Source organism: Nannobrachium achirus (genome assembly GCF_963921795.1).
Source record: "Nannobrachium achirus genome assembly, chromosome: 17".
NCBI lineage: Eukaryota > Metazoa > Chordata > Actinopteri > Myctophiformes > Myctophidae > Nannobrachium > Nannobrachium achirus.
In genome coordinates this window covers 40,193,120-40,211,736 of record NC_137824.1, presented here as the reverse complement: position 1 = coordinate 40,211,736, position 18,617 = coordinate 40,193,120, and the positions used below count along the sequence as shown (strand labels likewise).

Below are 18,617 nucleotides of genomic sequence, written 5' to 3'. Positions count from 1 at the left end.
ACGATATACTCTGTACCTATTGTTAGCATCTATCCCTGTACACGCTGCTTTGCTGCAATACACAGAATCAACCAGTTTTTCCTGACAACACAGAGATCTCTTGTGACAAAGACAGATAAAAGGTTGCAATAAAGCTGTGTTTGTGCCTAATTTTTGGAAAGATCACGTGTCAATATGAGTTAACCAGAAATGGTCAAGTGTATCAGAGAGTATGCATCTTCTGGAATCTCAGAATCTGCCAAAAAGGACGGTGTCTATCCTCTTTTCAACGCTTAGTCCAGACCACCGTTTCCCTAGTCTCTCAAGATCAGACTAACCGAGCTTGAGTTATACAATACTATTAGAACAGAATATTTTCATGAATATAATTTGGTAGGCTAATATGGTCTAACATTTCCCGTCTATCTTCTATGTGTTGCACTAATGTGTGATGACGTTGTGCCCTACTAGATGATACATTCCAAACCTGTGTTCTGTTCTTAGGACTGAACAGGTCTGACAACCTGACTAATTCCTCTGGCGGCTGCAGTGGCCTGACCTAACCTGTCTGTCAAACACATCCATCTTCCATCATACAGATTACATGCATGCAGCGTGTAGTAATTTGGGCAGGAATGTAGTAGGACAGTAGGACATACTGTGCCTTAAAGCAGTGGTTCTCAACCTGTGGGTCGGGACCCCCAGGGTGGTCCCCAAATTATTTTGGGGGGTCCCCAGATGATTAACTTAACGTGAGACATTGTTTTCCCACTCATCAGTAAACAAACCAACATAAAGTTTGAGTGTATGGAGGGTATCTGCACATTTCTAAAGTGACAATTTAAGGACTTTTTAATACCTCTAAAATGACAAATTAAACATTGGCTAAATTGTCAAATATTGGAGGCAGAAGTTGTGAAAATAGCCGATCTACATGCTCACAACGCCTCGTGACGTGTTGTGATCATGTAGATCAGCTATTTTTAAATTAAAACCATGTTAAACAAAATGTAATTCCTCAACGTGCTCGTCAGGGTGGTGGGGTCCCCAGTTCAAATATGATTATTTTGGGGGTCGCGGCCTGAAAAGGTTGAGAACCTCTGCCTTAAAGCTACTATCTGGGACGTTGTTTTAGATCCCGATATAGTGGTAGGCCTATATTATCTGCCATTATAAGACCTCTGTATTGGCAATTTAAGCATGCAAGGCTCATGGGGAGCAGTTAAGTGGTTTACTGTCTTGCTCAGGGGCACTTCGACTAACTAACATTGTAGAATAGCTAGGTCTCCCTACTCAAGTTCAAGTGCTACTTCAAGTTCCTTTTAATTGTCTTTCACAAACTTTACATCAGAGATGCATAGACAGAACGTTATTACTTTGCAAATATCTAAAAAACACCACCGGTTTACAGTGTCAGTAAAAATAATTTCCGCAGATGGCACACTGAATGGAGCTCAAAGGTGACCGCCCACCTTGTGAATGGCTCTGGTGCCGGAAGAGAATTTCCAATGTATTTACTCCAGGGAGATTCAAGCCTGGTATCAAGCCTACCATTCCGTGATGAATCAAGACCATAAAACATTTTATTATGTTCATAAGAACATAATAAATGAGATAACACGAAAAAGGAAAAGTTAGAAGACTACTCTTCCCATAAACCCATGAAGTTGACTTTGAGTCCGACGGCAACACGCAATCATGTCTCCCGGCTATAGGATCTAGGTGTAGCATAAACTCATGTGACATTTGCGGGAAAGGCATCATTTCCGTGGTAACACGAGCTCCACGAATCAGCGACACTATACATACTTGTGTATTCTACAGCATCGTATAGCATTGTTTTACAACCACATTGCTTGTGGTAAATTACATTGGATTGAATTCTCTTTGCAGAAAGATAATGGGATTTTCACTATTGGCACCAGGCTGATGAGTTCTATTGCATACTGGATGTGCCCCCATCTTTATTGTAGTTTCAGGCATCATTAACTCTCTCAGTCGGGAGACAGAGACATCTGAGATTAATATCTGATTTAGGATTATAGCCTTATGGTGGTAAGATAATGTACTGTACTTCTGGTGTTTAAGATCATTTACACGTCACACTGTGTTGTAAGTAATTTATAGGCCTACTTTTATGTTATTTGATAATTGCCCATGCCTGCTGTCGATGCAATTCATAGTTTTGGATGGACATACAGTTTACTCCAGATCAGCCATCGCTGATCCTGTGGGCACTGTAAGCGTTAGTGTGTGCATGTGCATGTGCGTGTGCATGTACGTGTGCGTGTTTACCTGCTGAATCGTAGCCTCTGTATTCCAGCCTCTGCAGTCCCTTCACCAGAGTCTCAAATATCTCCTTTCTGGTCCGAGGCACTTGGTAGTTCAGGTAAGCAAAGATCCCTTTTAGAGACAGAAACAGACAAATAAACCCTCATGCCTCTTGGACGATCGACCCTGTAGGCAAAGCTTACATCATCAAAAAGAGCACATAGCAGCTGCAGAGCATTATCTTTCTCTGACCTAAAATATATTCATTGTCTGTGCCGGGCCGGAACGGCCAGGAGGCGGATATTATGTTTTCTATTACCGTTTTACTACTCCATTAGCAAGGAAAGTAAAACCTGATCAGTTTGCTGCTAGGATATGACATAAGCAATACAATAATATTATGTTGCTATTGTGATATTAGACTACTGTCTGGTATTTGCAATATTGTGATATGACTAACACTAGTCAGGCTTTTCCTGGTTTTAATGGCTGCATTACAGTAGGCTAAAGTTAGTTTAATTTTCTCAACTTATCTGGAAGTTCTTTCTAGCTGTTATAGCCTATTATTTGCCTTTAGGCTACCCACTTTAGTTAGGCATTACTGGTGATTTTTTTCAGAAACATTTGGTCAAAGGTTGGGATATTTGATTGTGTCCATATTTCCCGGCCCTATAGCATAGCTTACACCAAATCAAATTTTTTGAATAGGCCTAAATAGAAGTAGGTTTCATTTTGGAAAACTGGTTGACACTGAGCTAACAGGCTCATCAGCCTTCATAGTAATTACAATTATATTACAATGGGCACAGCTTTCTCTCTGTCTCTGTCTCTCTCTCTCACACACACACACACACACACACACACACACACACACACACACACACACACACACACACACACACACAGAGACCCCACCGGCCCAAACTCTCCCACCGACTCGCTCTCTCTCTTTTCCCGTAGTGTGTAGGCCTACGTGCGCGGTGGAATGACTGGGGCTACTGAGTACTGACTGAGAGCAACACAGGTGGCCATTGACAGGCGCACATTAACGCGCAGTGTGCTGTGCTGGGGGATCTACGATAGGTAAGCCTGCGGTGAACGTCCATTTGCATGGCCCCTGGCCACGTGAGGAAAGGATCCGGGGCTGGTATGAAACATTACGCTCTCTCACCGAGGACAGAACAGGGAAACAACACTAACATTTGCATCCTTTTCCACGCATACCACTCCCCCTCCAGCAGTTGTTTTCAACCAGTGGACTGAGTGGGTTCCAGGTGGTCTCCCAGCCAGGTAAATGATGGGAGAGTTGGTAACCAAATGGACCCTTATAGATGTTCTTGAGAGCATAAAATAATTAAGGGTCCATTTTGTCAGAAAGTCAGAATGTTTTCTGGCTGCATTCAAGTGTATGATTAAACTTTGCATGGTTTATATTGTTTATAAATTGTTTAACAATTGTCTAGTATACAAAGCAAAGTAACTTGAAGGGGAAACATCGCAATAATAGAATCGTTGAATCGCAGAATGAATCGCAATATAATTAAATTGAATCGGCACCCTATAGTATCGAGTGAATCGTCCCACCCAGGGCTACAGTATCTGGTGGTGAGCCAGAGGATGCTACTGTCTCTCTCTCTCTGCATCCCCATTCTTTCCATGTGATGGTAACTGATCTCACTGACCTGTCGTCAACACCCAGAAAGAAACACACGCTGACACGTAGCAGCGCACAGCGCGCACTATTCACACAGCTAACCGTCCTTACAAGACTATAACAGGGAACCCGAGGAAGTTGTGCCAGCCGCTGTAGAAAGTTCCAAAACACAAAGTAGGCTAGCCTAAACAACCGTACAACGTGGAGCATTCTGAACATCCTCTCAAAATAATATAATTATTATCATAACATTTTATGATACATATTATATTAGCCTACTTTAAGTTATAACGTAACTTAAAGTAATATATGTATCATAAAATGATAGCTTTTATTTTTTTATGTTATCATCACCTCCTCAAACGATCTAATGACCGGCTGGCTCACGCCAAAACGCAGCATTCCAATCCAACGAGATGGCTATAGTTACTGGAAAAAACATGCAACCCAGTCGTGGACATTAGATAGCCTGTCATGGCATTTTCCGTGCGTAATTTCATTTTCGGCCACTGATAATCATAACTCATGATCGTCCTTGATTAAACGAAAAGTTGCCTCTTACCACACATGGCTCTGCTTTGCTGGTCGGTTCTGGGATGACTTGATTGACTTCTGTGATCTGCGTGAAAGTGAAAGGAAGGAAGGTGTTCCCAGTGAGATGCTGTCCTGTCCCCGTGTTAAACTCTAGTCACTAGAAGCAGCACAAGTCTGTCTCCCTATGCTATGCATTTAAAGGCCATTTCCTGGAGAGAGGGAGGAACGGCTCCACCCATATCTTGGAGACACCACCCCTTCTTCTATTCATGAGATCTGCCTGGGAGAGAAGGTAGCTCTATTTTACTTGAGTATTTCCAATTTCCAATACTTTGACTTTTCTACACTAGATCTTGGATCCAAATATTGTACTTTTACTTCACTACATGTATTTGACAACTTTAGTTACTAGTTACTTACTTACCTAGATTTTGATTATTACAAAACATACATTGCCCTTTATGCATTTTGGCCATTTAAAAATAGCCGATCTACAAGCTCACAATGCGTTGGATGGGACACATTGTGAGCTTGTAGATCTGCTATTTTCAAAAGATTTTTATAGGCCTGAATTTGAATTTGTACTTTAACTACATGCCAATTCTTTTGTACTTTTACTCAAGTACATTTTGAATTCCAGACTTTTACTTGTAACAGAGTACACAAGGCTACATATTGATACTTTTACTTTTCCACCACTAAAAGTTAAATAGCAGTTTATTTTACCAGACACTTATACGTCAAGAAAGACCTAAAGATATTGGTTACTTGGCAGAGCCTTATTAGAAAGCTCAATGTCATTGTGGAAAACCGAATGACCAAAGACCAATGATGGTCAATCTAATCATTAGGCTGGCTAGGCCTATATGAAACAGTATTTGTTTAAATAACTGACTGACCTTAAGCAACATTTTTTTTAAATAACAGAAAATGATTGCTTTTGATTACTTTCCATTGTAATAACACAATTGTAACATTGAAATATTAATTGGCAGTGAGATGTATCAGTCAGTAATCAGCAATGAGTCCAACCTAAAAATGACCATCTTAAAACAGCCAGTAAAACAGTACCAAAATCTGTGACCTATGTCAGTGGTTCTCAAACGTTTTCATGTCAAGGACCCCCAAATTGACACTTATTAGCCCACAGACCCCCATGCATTTGAAAAGATATGCCAGGGACCCCGATAAGAGAAGATATTTACGGCTCTAGCAGTGATTCTCAACCATTTAAGGACTGAGAACACCCAGTTTGACATGCATTAGGCTACGGACCCCCATTTCATGGCCTTTCTATCTCTGAGACCCCACTTCATATTGTAAAATCAATGCTAATTTAACTCTGAGTTACAGACCCATAAGAGTACATTTGGTTCCTAACTATCATTTAGCCGGGGACCCCCTGGAACTCCCTCAAGTACCCCTGGGGGTCCTTGAAACCCCACTTTAAGAACCAATGACCTATGTTTATGTTATTAATCTTGTGTAACATTTTTCACATGGAGTGAATGGGTCATGTCTGTGTACAGTCACTCCTTGTCCTCCGGGAGGAACTGGACATTAATTTCTTCAAGAAACACGTCATGTTCCTCTTTACATTTGTGCAGAGGCGTTAATTGGGTATATGGCAAGGTATGGCAGCTGCCATACCTTAGCTACAGGGGGAAAAAATAAAATGTACTTCTTAAAATAAATTCATTCCTTCTTGCAACTCAGTTACAAAGCAACATGCAAGAGACCCTGTCACCAGTTTTGATTGTGACAGCACATTTTGATTTAGTTTTAGTCATAGTCTTTTCAATAAAGGTTTTAGTCAATAACATAAGATTTTAGTCGACTAAATCTACAGTTGATTTTGTTGACTAAAATGTATGTTTGGTGTCGTAATGGCTGATTTTACACTTGGTTCCATGCTGAAAATAGCCGATCTACAAGCTCTTGTAGATCGGCTATTTTCAGAGCGCAACAGCCGATGACAACATAAAACGACTTGTCTTTTAGTTCTACTGGATCTCTTTTCCAATAATCCCTCTCAAATATTTTATCTAGTTTTTATTTGTTCATGAAATTGTCAATACATTTAGTCTTAGTTTTAGTCATCATAGCTTAGTTTGTATGTGTCACTTCGTGCCCCATTGTGAGCTTGTAGATTGGCTATTTATTTTTTACTTCTTGAACATTTGTTTGCTAATTTATGGAATTTCGTAAAAAAATTCTTTGATTTCTTCATGAAATTACTGAAGAAATAATTTAATTTTGTTTTTAATTCATGATTTTTGTTGTTGGTTTTTTTAATGTTTAAAATGGGTTAGGGAAAAGTGCTTGGGAACCACTGGCACTGCCTTGGATAATTCCATAAAAGTGCAGACTAATGTAAATGTCATGAAAGGCAGTGGATATTCAGGTTATTCAGCCAGTGGGTGTTCGGATTGGTGAGACTTCCCTCCTAGATCCATACCTTGATCATAGGCCTATAGTACCAGTTTTATCTTGTGGTTTCCTCCTTTCCGCCTTACCGCTCCCCTGAAACTACTTTCACTGATAACTGGAACCTGACTTGACCTGAACCACTCGAAACCGAAACCCACGCAACCCCCAAACTGAAGAGCAATGGTTTGAAATGAATGAAATACCCCAGAAGACATTCACGTACAACATAACTCATCAGGTCAACTTAACAGCAAATGAAATACAAACAAGCAATTAGGTGAATGCATGGAACAAAACAAGTTTATTCGTAAAACTGTGTTAAGCTTATTCTGTTTCTTTCATGGACAACAGAACGGCGTCCACAGCAAAGGCAAGGCAATGTAGGTGAATGAAAAAGAGACAGCTTTTACTCAAGGGGAGATTATGATGAAATGTGTAATTTATTTTTACATTTATTTTATGTGCACAAACATGAGAGTGCATAGAATTCTGATAATGGAACAAAAGAGATGTCAAAGAGGTCAAGCAGAAGTCATAGGCTGGTACAGTTACCCGAGATAAACAAACAACAACAAAATACAAACTAAATTAACATAATTTAGGAAGATACAGAAAGAAAGAAATACATGATAACAAGAAGCAGCACACACATGTAACATAAAGTAAATCAGTAAATAACAATGTAATACAAAATAATAGGGGGAGGTGGGAGGTGGCATATATACACATCAAGAGATAATTAGACATACATTTAATGTGATGAAAACGTCTTTAAAAAACACATTCTGGAGATAGCAAGCTCTAGTCCAGATAACATGTACTTTGGCATTCCATATCTGTAAACCATAATATCTGAGGGAGACTTTGTAGAAAGCAGGGTGAAGGTGGTCAACCTGTCTTGTATTATCAATTTGAAAAAGTAGCTAAATGATGATGGTATAGACAAGCGTAATAACATAATATTTAATTTATATATCTAAACAGATATGATTAATACTTATTTATGTCTTATACTATAAGCTGTAAATATGTTAAGTGTTCTGAACAGTGGGCCAGAGGCCTTGTTAGAGGCCAAAGCCATAAACGCTTGTGTAAACTATGGTGCCGTCAACGATTTCATATCTTTCCTATCTGACGGGAAGAGGGAGTAAAGAGAGAAGAAAGGAAGATGCTCAGAAAGCCTGATGACTTTCTCGTAAAATTTTACGAGAAAAGGGAGTCCAATGCAATGGTAACTAGCATGGGCTGGCCTGACCCGATGGCCGATAAACACAAACTTGTGATCCCTCCAAGATAATTAGTGTGGGCAACCAGACTATAGTACTCGTCCGACTTCATTTCCGAATAACATTATTTTGCAGCGCTACTCTTCCCGCAGTTTTGGCGGCACGCACATAGGCCATAATGTCAAATCGACCAGCTTCATCGGGAATCTCTGCTGTGCTTGCATTTTGCTGAGAGATACGTTATATAGTTTAATTTATATTAATTTATTCTTGAATACATTTTCTCCATTGACTTTAATGGGAAAATGCAAAAATTAAACTTTTCACAAATAGCCTATGGAGATGATAGATAGACATAGATGTCTGACGTCATAGATCACATGACCGCATTCCAAGATATGGGCTTAATATTGATGACGTCAGGGATCTTGGATGCATATATGGGTATAAAAGGGACGAGGACTGACACAGAGATCTCCATATATGGCAATTAATTTATTAGTGAATACATTTTCCCCATTGACGTGAATGGGGAAAATCTATCGTTCAATATTTTTCAAAATGTCTTGAAACTAATTGCCTAGGATGGAGCATTTGTACATTGTAAGCAGAGATGGACAGAGTACTCGACCCTAGTACTGGAGTAGTAAGAGTACAAATACTCCTACTAGTCATAATGTAATCCATTACAAGTAAAAGTAGCTTAGTACAAATTTTACTTGAGTAAGAGTAAAAAAGTACTTGCTTTTAAATATACTTTTGTATTCAAGCGTACATTCTTTTACATTTACGTAAAGTAAAAGTACATTTCTTATTTTTCACATCAATGAATTACTGAAACATTTTCTCAATTCATTTATAGGACCTTGGACGTGGAGAAGAGATGTAGTTTCCCTTTTGCTTCTGCAATCACAATAATCATTTGAAAATGAGATAAGGCCATTGCCGTGGTCTTGTTTTGCTTTGATAAACAAGAGAGAGCGTGGCTATCTTCCTTATAAGAGACAACGTGGCTATCTTCCTTATAAGAGAGAACGTGGCTATCTTCCTTATAAGAGAGAACGTGGCTATCTTCCTTACGGGTAGGGGATGAGGTATTTCCGCTTTTACGTAGATCCCAGTGGAGAACGTGTACTGTCATAGAAAATAGGAATTAAATTCCAAAAAGGTAGCACATCACTAATGTTTAAATCAGGAGGACAAAGTACTCACATTTCCACTTATTTATTGGCACACACCAAAAAGGAACGCTTACGCGTTTCGGCTAAGAGCCTTCGTCAGAGCATGTACTGTCATAGGTTTCCTTCTTTGACGAACACGTGTGGCCAATTGCATAAAAAAAAAAAAAAGAAAACAGAACAGACAACCTAAAAGTACTCAGTACTTTTCAGCCTTCCTAGAAATTTACTAGAGTAAGAGTACAAATATTTGTCTTGGAAATGAAAGAAATCTAATAAAGTACAAATCCTACTTAAGTAAATGGTGCATTTATATAGCGCTTTTATCCAAGGTGCTTTACATAGATTGTGCATTACATTCACCCATTCATACACCGGTGGCGGAGGAAACCATGCAAGGCACCAACCTACTCACCAGGAGCAATTAGGGGTTCAGAGTCTTGCTCAAGGACCCTTCGACATTAACTCAGGGGGAGCCCGGATTTTTCGTTCGCAAAGTAAAGCCCTGCTTCATCATACAAGGCCATCGCACAAAAGTAGTGAAAACAGCAGATCTACAAGCACACAACGCCTCGCACCGTGTGCTTGTAGATGGGCTGTTTTCACTAGTTTAAATCATTTTTAAAATGATTAGGCCACCCCCCCCCCCCCTCCCAAAAGTCTGTACAAGGCCCTGTAGACTACTCAGCTATTAATACAAACATGCACATGCACATATTATTGTTTAAAGTGCATATAGAATTCAGTTTTCAATTCCCTATTCACTCATGTATGAACGGATAAAATACACACACACACACACGCGCGCGCGTGCGTAACTAGAATGTAACTAGTTACGCGCGCGTGTGTAACTAGAATGTTCAATGCACTGGGCCTATGTGCAGACCACTAACTACCATGTTTGATCTAACTATTATTTGTGCTGCCAGTGCTGGTAGACCAGCATGTTCCAACTAATGATCTAATATATAGTATCTGCGTGAGGAATGTGTTAGCCTATAAGCTCCAGTCTTCAATCCATTATTTCCAGACCAGACCTCACTGTTCAAGAGCTGCACATGTTGTTCAGAGGAAAACAAGCTTTGTGCTCTGCAGGTAACCAATTAAAAAGGGCAAAGGAAAATATAATCCAATTTCTATGGTTCTACTCTAGATCAGTATCAGTCCACTAAACGAGACCCTTGCAATCTTTCCTCTGTACAAATGCTACGCACCATTCCCAAGTTCATGGCGATTGAATGTAGGAGTCTCAGAAGTAATATTGGAGAACCCATTGACGTCCAGTTGTGCAATACCTGTCTGTGATGTAGGCATTGTTTCAGCATGCGGCTGTTATCATGGTGCCGACACTGTTTATTATCAGTGATGTCAGAATGCAGACAGATGGAGGACATCATCTCCAAATTTGGGCATTGTTTCAGCATGCGGCCGCTACCATGGTGGAGACACTGTGTAGTATCAGTGATGTCAGCATGCTCATCTCCAAATGTGGGCATTGTTTCAGCATGCGGGTGTTACCATGGTGGCGACACTGTACCAAATTTGGGCATTGTTTCAGCATGCGGCACTGTGTAGTATTTTACTTCTAATTTCCAATACTTTTACTTCTACTCCATCTCGGATCCCATCTTTTAACTCCACTACATTTATTTGAAAACTTTAGTTACTAGTTACTTTGTAGATTATGATTATTATTACAAAACATACATTTACCACTTGAACCCTATTTAAACTCGGCTTTTTGAAAATAGCGGATCTACAAGCTCACTTTGTACTTTTACTCAAGCACATTTTGAATTCAGGACTTTTGCTTTTAACGGAGTACTTCTACATTGCAGTATTGATACTTTTACTTAAGTACAACATGTGAGCACTTTGTCCACCACTGTATTCGTGTGTACTGCACATGCATGCATGCATGCAAGTGTTCCGCACAGTTGTTTTGTGTGCTGAAGTGTGTGCACTGTTCCGAATTCCTCTCCTGGATTAAAGGATTAAATGAGTTTATAATGATGTGTTCACTATGTCTCCTTATCCAATGAGATACAAGCCAAAGATCAAAGGTTCTTTAATCGCTACAGTGATATGAAATGATGGGCGTGAAGCAGTGCATCAGCAGGGCTGATTAGGCCAGGAAGGTCAGCGTGTTTGTACAGTTTCACCCACCACCATCCAAAACCCACCTCTCCATAAAGTATTACAGATGTGTGTTTATGTGGATGCGTGCGTATATACATGCGTGGATGTGTGTGTGTGTGTGTGTGTGTGTGTGTGTGTGTGTGTGTGTGTGTGTGTGTGTGTGTGTGTGTGCGTGTGTGTGTGTGTGTGTGTATTTTATGCGTTCATACATGAGTGAATAGGGAATTGAAAACTGAATTCTATATGCACTTTAAACAATAATATATGCATGTGCATGTTTGTATTAATAGCTGATAATATTGAATAATAGTCTAGTACAGGGCCTTGTACAGACTTTTGGGAGGGGAGGTGGCCTAATATTTGCCCAACACTGTAGAGTCTAGGGGTACAAAACCACGTAAATCAGGCTTTGAAGAGGAACTCAACTGGCCGGTGTTTCTGGGTGGGAATCGGGGCAAGGAGGGTGATAAGACTAAAAACTGGCTCATCAGCCCATTGTCTGTAATTACATTTTTGTTTTACAATGGGTATAGCTCCCTCCCTGTCTCTGTATCACACACACACACACACACACACACACACACACACACACACACAGCAAAATGCTAGTGTCTATGTAATATAGCCTATACTGAAACAATGTCCTCAACACTGATAAACAGTGTACTACTTGTCTGTGCATGTTAGTCTGTGGTCATTTACTGTCCTTGGTGTCCTGCCCCTTGTAATAAAACATAGCACACAATCTTAATCACTTAATCACTGACAGGCCTGTTGCCTGTCTACCTATACTCATCATATCATATTCTTGCACCAACACTGTCTATAATAACTAATAAGGAGTTTTGCACTTTGGGCAGCTTGTGTGCTCTGTCCATTTGTTTCCTAGCTCCAGGATGCATGATATGATATGATATGATATGATATGATATGATATGAGTCATCTCCAAACATGTGCACACACACCCAGATGCAATCCCATGTTGACACTATATTATACTGGTAAAAGAACACCCTCTGTCATCCAGCCCTATTTTATATATATATTTCTGAGCGGCTCCTACGTTTGACTTGTAGGTCCCTATGTCTGTATGAGTACAAGACTAGCAGCACAAAAGTCTAACGTGATAGAAGGTACGCAGAGACCGACATCACCACAGCTGATGTCATGGACAGAACGGCCCATACAAGGAGATATGCATGTGTGTCGTGTTTTATATATTTTAAAACAAGACGCCCTAAGGCCGAGAAGAGACCGCCAGCTTGCGCTGAAAAGCAGCTGACTGAGCAGCGTTTGGTTAAACCAGTGGTTCTCAACCTTTTCAGGCCGCGACCCCCAAAAGAATCATATTTTAACTGGGGACCCCCCCACTCTGACAAGCACTAAGAGGCACTGAGGCATTACATTTTGTATAACACGGTTCTATTGTGATCTGCTATTTTCACAATTTCTGCCTATAATATTTGACAATTTGGCCAATGTTTAATTTGTCATTTTAGAGGTATTAAAAAGTCCTTAAATTGTCACTTTAGAAATGTGCAGACACCCTCTATAGTCTATACACTTAAACTTTATGTTGGTTTGTTTACTGTTGAGTGAGAAAACAGTTTTGCACATTAAGTCAATCATCTGGGGACCCCCCCTAAAATCATTAGGTGACCTCCTTGGGGGTCCCGACCCACAGGTTGAGAAACACTGGATTAAACAGCGTGTTAAAGCCTGTGAAAGCCACAGCCAATCAGCGACACGCCACAGTCTCATGTGAGTAAGTGTTACGCCAAATGTGTTGCTTACAACTTTTTGTGACCTGCCTTCATGAATGGAATGGGAGGGAGAAGCTGAAGTCGATAGATAACGAAATGTTGCGTATTAGCGTGACTCACGGACATGAGCATGACTCACTCACGGACATGAGCTGGAAATTTCCATACTACTGTAACTGTGACCTGATGGTCGCAATAACTGATCTACAGCAAAGGTCTTCAACAGGGGGTCCGGGACCCCTATAGAGGGTCCTCAGAGTTACTGCAGGGGATCCTCCAAATCTTTGTGTGATAGAAACCTTTTTTCTCCTTTTCTATATTAACCACTTGAACCCTAGTGTCCAAATTCTGAGAACTTTAGCCAAAGATCGTCCATTTTCGGCAAAGAGGTTTGGTGTAGAGGGTAAAAAGAGCAGACTAAGTACAGAGTGAAAGGTCAAGTTTATTAAGTATTGACGGTTCAAGTGGTTAAATATCTGAAACACCAATTTACATGAATCCAAAGTACACAGATGATTATGCTGTCAAACGATGAAACTATATGGAATCTATGAACAGGTTGTGGTGGTCCCTGCTTCATCTCTCTCTCAACTACGGGGTCCTTGGTCTGAAAACGTTGAAGACCCCTGATCTACAGGCTCACAGCTCGCTTCCAAACACCACTTTGAAAGCAGTTTATACAGAGGTAGACCTTTGGTGAGTATCTCTATGTACAGTAGGCCTACTGTGCGTGCGTGCGCGCGCGTGAGTGTGTGTGTGTGTGTGTGGGTGTGTGTGTGTGTGTGTGTGTGTGTGTGTGTGCGCGTGTGTGTGTGCGAGCGTACGTCCTCCCGGGTCCAGATCTGGCTCTGGAAAGCTAAGCACCCCCAGCAGAGTGCTCTTATACTCCTCACACCATATTGCAGGGGATCTCCTCTCCAGCATCTGCTTCACATTAGGGTCTGGGGGGGGGGGTGTAAAAGAAGAGCCTGACAGAGTGCTTTTTCTCCTGCTCAGCAGGGGGTGAGTTGGCTGAGGATGAACACCAGACACTCACTGAAGCTTCATGCCATGAAGACGGTTCTTGAAGCAGGCACATGACTTATTCATGCATGCACCGATGATACATCACAAGTGATGCAGGAATATCTGTAAGAATCACCACCAGGCTGTTATTGGATGTTGTGTTTTATTTGAGTGCCAACGTGCTCATCTCTCAACGCTGCTGGTGTGACTACAGTGGTGTAACGTAACTATGTGCATTTACTTAAGTACTGTACTTATGTACAGTTTTGAGGAAGTTTTACTTTACTGAAGTATTTCCAGTTCTCAATACTTTTACTTCTACTCCACTACATCTCGGATCCAAGTATAGTACTTTTACTCCATTACGTTTATTTGAACACTTAAGTTTCTAGTTACTTAGTAGATTTTGATTATTATCACAAAACATATATACAACCACTTCAACAACCCCACATTTCAACCATTTGAAAACAGCTGATCAACAAGCACACAATGCGTCGTGATGCGACACATTGTGAGTTTGTATATCTGCTATTTTCAAAAGATTTTTCTACATTTGAATACTTGAAATGGGACATTCTGCACAATGAGTACTTTTACTTTTGGTAAATTTTGATGCCAATACTATTGTACTCAAGTACATTTAGAATTCTTGATTTTTACGGTAGCCTACGGTCACACCAAACTACCTATGAGAGTGGATTCCCGATTCTGCATGCCGATGCATTTCAATGAGAATGGAGCGGTTTTTGCAGAAATCCTCTATACTGGCAGGAACCCCTCCATTCCCATTGAAATACATTGGCGGAATCAGGAATCAACTCTCATAGGTAGTTTGGTGTGACCGTACACGAACAGAGTATTTCTATGTTGCAGTATTATTATTTTTACTTAAGTAAAATATTTGAGTACTTTTTCCACCACTGTGTATCCTGTCTACACATGTTGTAGGTTCATCTTACATTTCATGCCTTTAGTTGATACTCATGTCAAGAATGATACACTAGTCTCCCTCAGCACCCCACTCCCTCTCCCTCCTCACACTAGCTAAATGGTTGTCTGTCCTTTTTCTGTTTTTCATGTTTTTATTGTTGGTTGTGGTAATGGTGCAAATGTCTACATGTACTTGTTTTTAGTTCCTTGTTTCTGTCAGAGCTGCAACATTATATGTACTGAAACTAAATACCACCAACCTGGTTGTGTGGCAATAAAAGTAACTTGAACTTAACTTGAGTGGGTAGGTGCGCCCGTATATATACCGGTAGGCACCCATGCATTCACTCACACATGCACACACGCTTTCTACTAGTGTAGACCAGGGGTCTTCAACGTTTTCAGGCCAAGGACCCCTTAGACCCCTTGCAGAGAGAGATGAAGCAGGGACCCCCACAACCTTTTCATAGATTCCATCTAGTTTCATTATTTGACAGCACGATCATCAGTGTATTTTGGATTCATGTCAATTTGTGTTTTCAGATATTTAACCACTTGAACCGTCAATACTTAATAAACTTGACCTTTCACTCTGTACTTAGTCTGCTCTTTTTATGGACGCTAGGGTTCAAGTGGTTTATATAAAAAAGGAGGAAAAAAGATTTGGAGGACCCCCTGTAGTAACTCTGAGGACCCCCTATGGGTCCCGACCCGAACCCCCTGTTGAAGACCCTTGGTGTAGACTATTTTAGAATATAGTGACCATTCAACCCACACAATTCATCAGCTACAAAACAGACCATTATTACATAACACCAAACTAGTGTGATTTATGTGTGACCTATATCCAAGGTGTCGTGGCTCGTGGCCCTTGTCCTACCCTGGAGCAGAGGGCTATTGATTTTCACTTTGACAGACTGCTCTACCTGAGATATGTTGTGTAACCTTTATACCAGAGCAGAGGTGGGGAGTCACAGGTTTCATTTACTCAGTTACATTTTTGCTTGAGTAACATTTTTTTAATTATTGTTCTTGGAAGAGTAGTGTTAATGCAACATACTTTTCACAATGACTCAAGATGGGTATGCAACATACCTTTTTCATTTTAGGTGTTGCCATAGTTTTGTACTTTTTCTGTGGAGTTAACAATACTCTAACCACAACACCCCAGGTGTGGTTATAAAATGCAAATATATCTTCCTGGTGTACTTTTGGTTTCTTCCTGGAAGCTGAATGGCCTAATACACAGCTTTTATGACATCATAAAATCAACCCCTCCAATCTTCCCAGCTGTGTGGGACACACACATGTGGCCTTGTAGGTTCAGGCGGGTGGTGCTGGTGCTAAGGTGCTAAGGTGAAAACCAGGTTTTCACCTTAGCACCTACATAATGAACAGGTGGGTGTGGCCACATAACAACATCATTTTATCACTTTCTGTACACTTTTTGGAGAAAAAAAATCTTCCCCCAAGTATCATAATACCTGATGATCATGTTTTAGGGGGGAAAATATCACGGTAACCCATCTTAAAGTATTTACGAGAACATAGTGGGGCGAATGAGCAAGAGGGGCAATGACAAACAAATCTTCCCCCAGCAGAAGTTCTGTCCTTTTCCGGACAATAGACTAATAACTCATCCATTCTGAGGACAATACCGTACCAATACTGACTATGACGTTCTTTGTACGGATACTGTTTTTCTATTCCTCACTGTCACTGATATGATGCGGTTACAATGTCTGTGTATTCTTGTGGCTGCAATGACACTGGTTGCAGGGGTCCTTGAGGGAGTTCCAGGGGGTCCCCAGCTAAATGATAGTTAGGAACCAAATGGACCCTTATGGGTATGTAACTCAGAGAGTGTACAAATAGAACCAAATAATTGACCCATGGATCCATTTGGTTCTAATTGTACACTCTCCGAGTTAAATTAACATTGATTTTACAAAATAAACTGAGGTCTCAGAGATAGAAATGCCATTAAATGTGGCTTTGTAGCCTATAATGCATGTCAAACTGGGGATCCTTGAAATTAAAATGGTTGGGAATCACAGAAAGAGACGTAAAAACCATCTCTTATGGGGGTCCCCCGCGTGGGCTGAGGGTCAATTTGGGAGTCCTTGACATGAAAACGTTTAAGAAACACTGCTCTATGCCATGATATCTGTACCAGAGTTACGCGGCCAAGACCTGCTGTGTTCTGGGCCTTGATCACCCCTTGGTGTGGCGGGGTCACGAGCAGGCCAGCCCACTGCGAATCAGTCCCAGATGCTGTTGTGAAGTCAGAACTAAGGCGTACGGTCCAACAAACCACAGACGTCACAGAGGGCCCCCTCAGAGTCACTGGCTGCCTATGTCACTGTGCAGGGACGTGCTGGCCATTGGGAAAAGCGGGACAACTCCCGAACGGCCGGTTCATTCTCGGGCCGGTCCAGGCCGGGCCATTAGGAAAAAAATTAACTGTTTGCACAAAAGTAAAAATTAAACTGTTTGCACAAAAGTAGTGAAAACAGCAGATCAACAAGCACACAACGCCTCGCACCGCGAGGCGTTGTGTGCTTGTAGATCGTCTGTTTTCACTAGTTTAAATCATTTTTTAAATGATAAATACAAAACAAACGGTTTTGGACATACAAGTTTCCACCCGACAACAGCGAAATAAAGGCCTAATTCATGTAATTGGCCCACTGGCTTGTCACTTGTCATGATCTGAAATGGCAAATCTTTGAGTAGCAGCAGCAGCAGCGCTATAGAGAGAGATCTCTATCTATAGCGCGCAATGAGGGCCTCTCCAACTCTTTTTCCCGGGCTGAATCAGGGGCCCAGCACGTCCCTGTCACTGAGTCACTGTGCGGACAGCTTCATTTCCTCTGATCAACAACACGCTGGCTCATCTCCACGGCGATGCTTAATTGTGCAAACACGACGTATGGTTAAAACCCATGAATGACGTTTAATTCAATAGAAGGTCTTGTTTCTGTCTCGAAGGGGATGTCCATAATATTATCTCCAAATCATGACTGGAGAATTAATTTACGGCGACTTGGGTTCCTGAGTTCATGAGTTTTATTTACAATATAGAGTATCGTCACTGTCGGGCAGAAACCTTGTATCTCCATGTTTCAAATGTATACGTTTTTTTTTAAAGCGTTTTTAAAATAACAAGAAAAGGTATACAACAACGGTATACTTGTAGGCCTATATAGCCCAGATTTCCATGAGGTTAGTGTGCCAGTTTTTCGACTTACAAACTGCCATCCATGCTGGACATGTCATTAATATTATTGTAAAACCTTTTCTTTCTTTCCAAGGGTCTTTTTATTACATTCACAGGGATTATCACAACATGCAATTTTCACCAAGGATTTGTATTTATTTACTTTGACAACACCCATCAAAGATGACAAACAAATCTGACAAATCCCACCCCAAACCCACCCATACACAGCTGAAGTAAAACATTTTCAAATGTTTTCAATATATCTTTCCATCATTCCATAC

General features: G+C 40.8%; 1 protein-coding gene across 1 annotated transcript in view; it reads right to left on the bottom strand.

Moving 5' to 3' along the window:
• Window positions 1-18,617, bottom strand: part of LOC308301445 (glutamine--fructose-6-phosphate aminotransferase [isomerizing] 2-like) — a gene marked incomplete at its 3' end in the record, with an annotated part of 71,699 nt that overhangs the window by 27,448 nt on the left and 25,634 nt on the right. Inside the window, exon 8 of the mRNA XM_080745437.1 lies at window positions 2,275-2,382. Coding sequence (XP_080601563.1) covers window positions 2,275-2,382 — 108 coding nt within the window. The remainder of the gene's footprint in view (window positions 1-2,274; window positions 2,383-18,617) is intronic.